This window comes from Galeopterus variegatus, unplaced genomic scaffold, assembly GCF_000696425.1.
Source record: "Galeopterus variegatus unplaced genomic scaffold, G_variegatus-3.0.2 Scaffold2642, whole genome shotgun sequence".
Lineage (NCBI taxonomy): Eukaryota > Metazoa > Chordata > Mammalia > Dermoptera > Cynocephalidae > Galeopterus > Galeopterus variegatus.
In genome coordinates this window covers 124,885-128,676 of record NW_007728753.1, presented here as the reverse complement: position 1 = coordinate 128,676, position 3,792 = coordinate 124,885, and the positions used below count along the sequence as shown (strand labels likewise).

At 32.0% G+C, this 3,792-nt stretch overlaps 1 protein-coding gene across 1 annotated transcript in view; it reads left to right on the top strand.

Annotated features, from left to right (window-relative positions):
• Positions 1–3,377, top strand: part of CRISP1 (cysteine-rich secretory protein 1) — a 35,764-nt gene extending 32,387 nt beyond the window's left edge. The window contains exons 6-7 of the mRNA XM_008582495.1: positions 392–480; positions 3,250–3,377. Of these exons, the coding sequence (XP_008580717.1) occupies positions 392–480; positions 3,250–3,377 (217 nt within the window). The remainder of the gene's footprint in view (positions 1–391; positions 481–3,249) is intronic.
• The last annotated feature ends 415 nt before the right edge of the window (positions 3,378–3,792 follow it).

The window sequence follows — 3,792 nt, the reverse complement described above, 5'->3', positions numbered from 1 at the left end:
TTTTTCTCATCTTAAAAACCATGCCCTTTTTCTTGATGGTTTACTAAGTCCTTAAGGATACTAATGAAGAATAGTATCCTATTGTAATTGGGTCTAAAGCCTTCCTGCTTGTTAGGATTTGACTATCCAAAGGTCTCAAATCCTCTTAGGACTTCACTCTCCAAAGATAGGTGGACAGTGCCTGAAAAATATGCTTATACCACCCAGATTTGCTAGTTGAACATACTAAAAAGAAAATTATATCTGTAAGTCGAGAAATCTCACTGGTTCTTTACCAGCATGTTTACACAATTTGTTTTTAATACTGATGGTACACAGTGAGTAAAATTTCATATGCATTTTCCAAAGATGGCTGTAACTAGACCACTTTTTCTTTTTTTTTTTCTTTAAGGGGAAATGAATATTACACAAAAAATCTACCTTATAAGACAGGCGCCCCATGTGAAGAATGTCCAAATAACTGTGAAGATAAACTTTGTAGTAAGTTTTACAATTTCAGTTTGCTGAAAGTTGACCCATTGATTTGGAAACTGTGTGTCCCTTTTTATTACTATGTTTTATTGAGAATAATTGACTAAACATATTTGTGGGGTATAGAGTTGAATATTAGTACCTGTGTACAATGTGTGCTGATCAAGTCAGGATAATTAGCATGTTCATCATTACAAAACCCGAAAGATTAAGATCCTTAAGTAGAGTCCACCTAGAAAGAATATTAATATATGTGTACTGTTTTGTTTTGTTTTGTTTTGTTTTCCTGCTTTCTAAACAGATCCTGCGCTCCCTTATTGCAGCCTATAAATTAGGCATACTGTTTTCCGTTTACCTGTGTCCTCAGTTTGCTTCCTATTTCATGACTTCTCTATTTGTCTGGCCACTTATCATGGCATGTGATTTTGTACTGAGTGATCCTTATTCTAAGTTTCTTTTGAAACATCTAAGAAATTAGCTGATGCTCACACTGTACCTTACAGCTTTTCCTTTTATTTCTTAAGTAAATTTTACCTAAAGCCAAGTGATAACCAAGTGAATGCCACTTACATGTTAATTCCCTTAGGTAGCAAAATTATTTTCTTTTTTTAGAGCATTCCTGCAAACGTAATTCTTTAACTCTTAGGAAAAATGATAATTAAGATAAATTTCAGTAAGTCTGTGGAGAAATAACAAACCCAGAAAAAAATCTCCTGCAACCTCAAACTTGGAAGGACAGAAGGCTTATTTTCCTTCACCTTACCAGGTCACTCTCTTTGCTTTTAAATTAGGGAAAATGGATTCTTCTTACTCTTCTTTTCCTCTCTCTCTATTTCTTCTCTTTTATTCTTCTTTTGCTCTCTCTCATTTTTGTTTTCTGCTTGCTCTCTCATCTGCTCTCTCTAAACTTCACTTTTTATATCCCATTACTGAAAAGAAATGTAAATTGGAGAAAGATCTACCCTTCCTTGATCTGGCCATCACCTCTTGGGCACAAATGGTGACTGTCAGCTTTGTACTCCATGAATATTTATAACCAATAAAAAAAATCAATTAAATGTCTATGCCTTGAGATGAAGGAGAGGTGAGGAGTGAGTAGGTTTTTTGTATCCAAGAGAGAAAAGCAACATCTATAGTGATATGAAAAATGTAATGGAAATAAAAGGAAAAAGAGAAAAAATGTTACTCAAGAAGATTGAATCTATAACATAGAAAATATATATCATAAGCCCTTTATTCACCTACAAATGCATGAANGAAGATTGAATCTATAACATAGAAAATATATATCATAAGCCCTTTATTCACCTACAAATGCATGAAAAGATGAGAGACATTGAAGAAATATATGAATCTAAGAATGGGACATATTGGAAAAAAAAACAATGCTGAGTATGTAAGAGTAAGATATGTATATGTCATCTGTTTAATGTATTTCAGATAAAATTTATGAAAACAACAACAATTCCTATTTATAAAATTGGCAAAATTGTATAAGTCATAAATAAAAGATAAAAGAAAATGATGGATTAAAACACCTTACAGAAATCAAGGAAATAAACACATTACCTATTAAAAAAAACCCACCGATATTATATTTCCCCAGAATTCTGTATAACAGAATACATTAGGATAATGATGAATAGCTGATTTAAAAAATAAGTAGTGATAACATCAGCAAATTATTGATCATGGGAAAAAGACATAGAGATACATTATCAAATATACAATGGCTCAGGCAATAATATACCCACACTCCGTCTCCCTGCTGCTCCTTGATAAACCTGCTGCAGTCATTCTCCAAATCACTGAAAGATTAATCAATTTAATAATTTAGGAAGGGAAAAACATATGATATAGAAGGGTACTGATGAAAATAATAGAGTAACACATAACTGTTAGTATAAATTTTATAAAATTGTTATAAACATAATACAATGACCAGACTTTATAATTGAAAGAGAAGACATAATGGAAAAATTTTAATTGACCACCAAATTTTCAAAATTCAAGAGTGAATACTGAATTTAAAAAGTCTTGAAGGAGGGAGGGAAGTAAATGATAGTTATACTGCCTTTATATATTTTTTAAAAATCCATTTGTTAGTTTTAATAGAGAAATTCTTAGGTTAAAGAATGCTTTATTAAGTTCTTAATAACCATTACCACAATTTTAAAATGTTGGATATCTTTATACTGATTGGAGAATATTGCATGCATTTCCACACATGTATATACCTGGGAAACATGTGTTTGCATATTCATGGAATAGAGCAAGGAGAGAAAAGTCACTGTAATGTTAATTGAGAGATTTTATGTCTATTTTATATGTGCTTTTTATTCAATTTTTGCTTTGGCTATATATTTTAATATTTTCAAGCAAAGCTTCAATCATTAAATAATACAGTATTAGATAATTAGGCTAAAAAGATTAGATGAAACTTTTATTGTTTTATTTCATATTGTTAATGGTACTGATGCTTTGAAAATGACGATGTAGTAGAAAAGATGATTCATTTCCAATCTGCTTTTATGTAGCCCCACCAAAAAAAAAAAAGGTAAAAACCTGTTTGATATCAAGACAAGAATTTTATTTTTTCCTTTTGCAATTGAGCTCATTTAACTCATCACCTGTTTTGCATTCAGATTTAGTTAGCTCATGTAATCAAATTTAATTAGCTATCGTTAATAAAATTTCTCATTGTCTTTAAGATAGTCTCTTTCCTCATGACTGTGATTTTTTAAAACAATGTTGTATAACCATATCATTTTCTTTCAGCTAACCCCTGTGTCTACTATGATGAACTCATCAATTGTACACAGCAGGCCGGATATCTTGGATGCAAACACCCATCAGTTAAACTGCTCTGCAAAGCTACTTGTCTGTGTGACACTGAAATAAAATAACACTTTGTTATCACAACTATATTGTGCTGTGAAGATGAGGAGATGATAGTAGCTGCTGCTGAATTTCCTTTGGTTTTAGTTGTACTTGAGATCTTAATTTTTAGCAACCATGAATAGACATCAGTATGTTTTCATCAATGACACTCTCTCCTGTTCTGCTTCATCCTGAAGTAACATTGTTTTAAACTGTCTTAGTGCTGGAGTGAAAGATAGAGTTCAGCACCTGCCTGCAATTTAAATAATGTGATTTATAGTCCTTAGGTTGGCATAATTCAACTGATGGCATACCAGGATCCCTCAACAGTAACTTGTGCTAAAGTAGAGTCTTACCTGGCTGAACTGCCACCCCTGCTTTCCCCATGTCTTCAGCTAACCTGATGTTTGTCTTCCCTGTACAACTTTATCCACTTCTTTT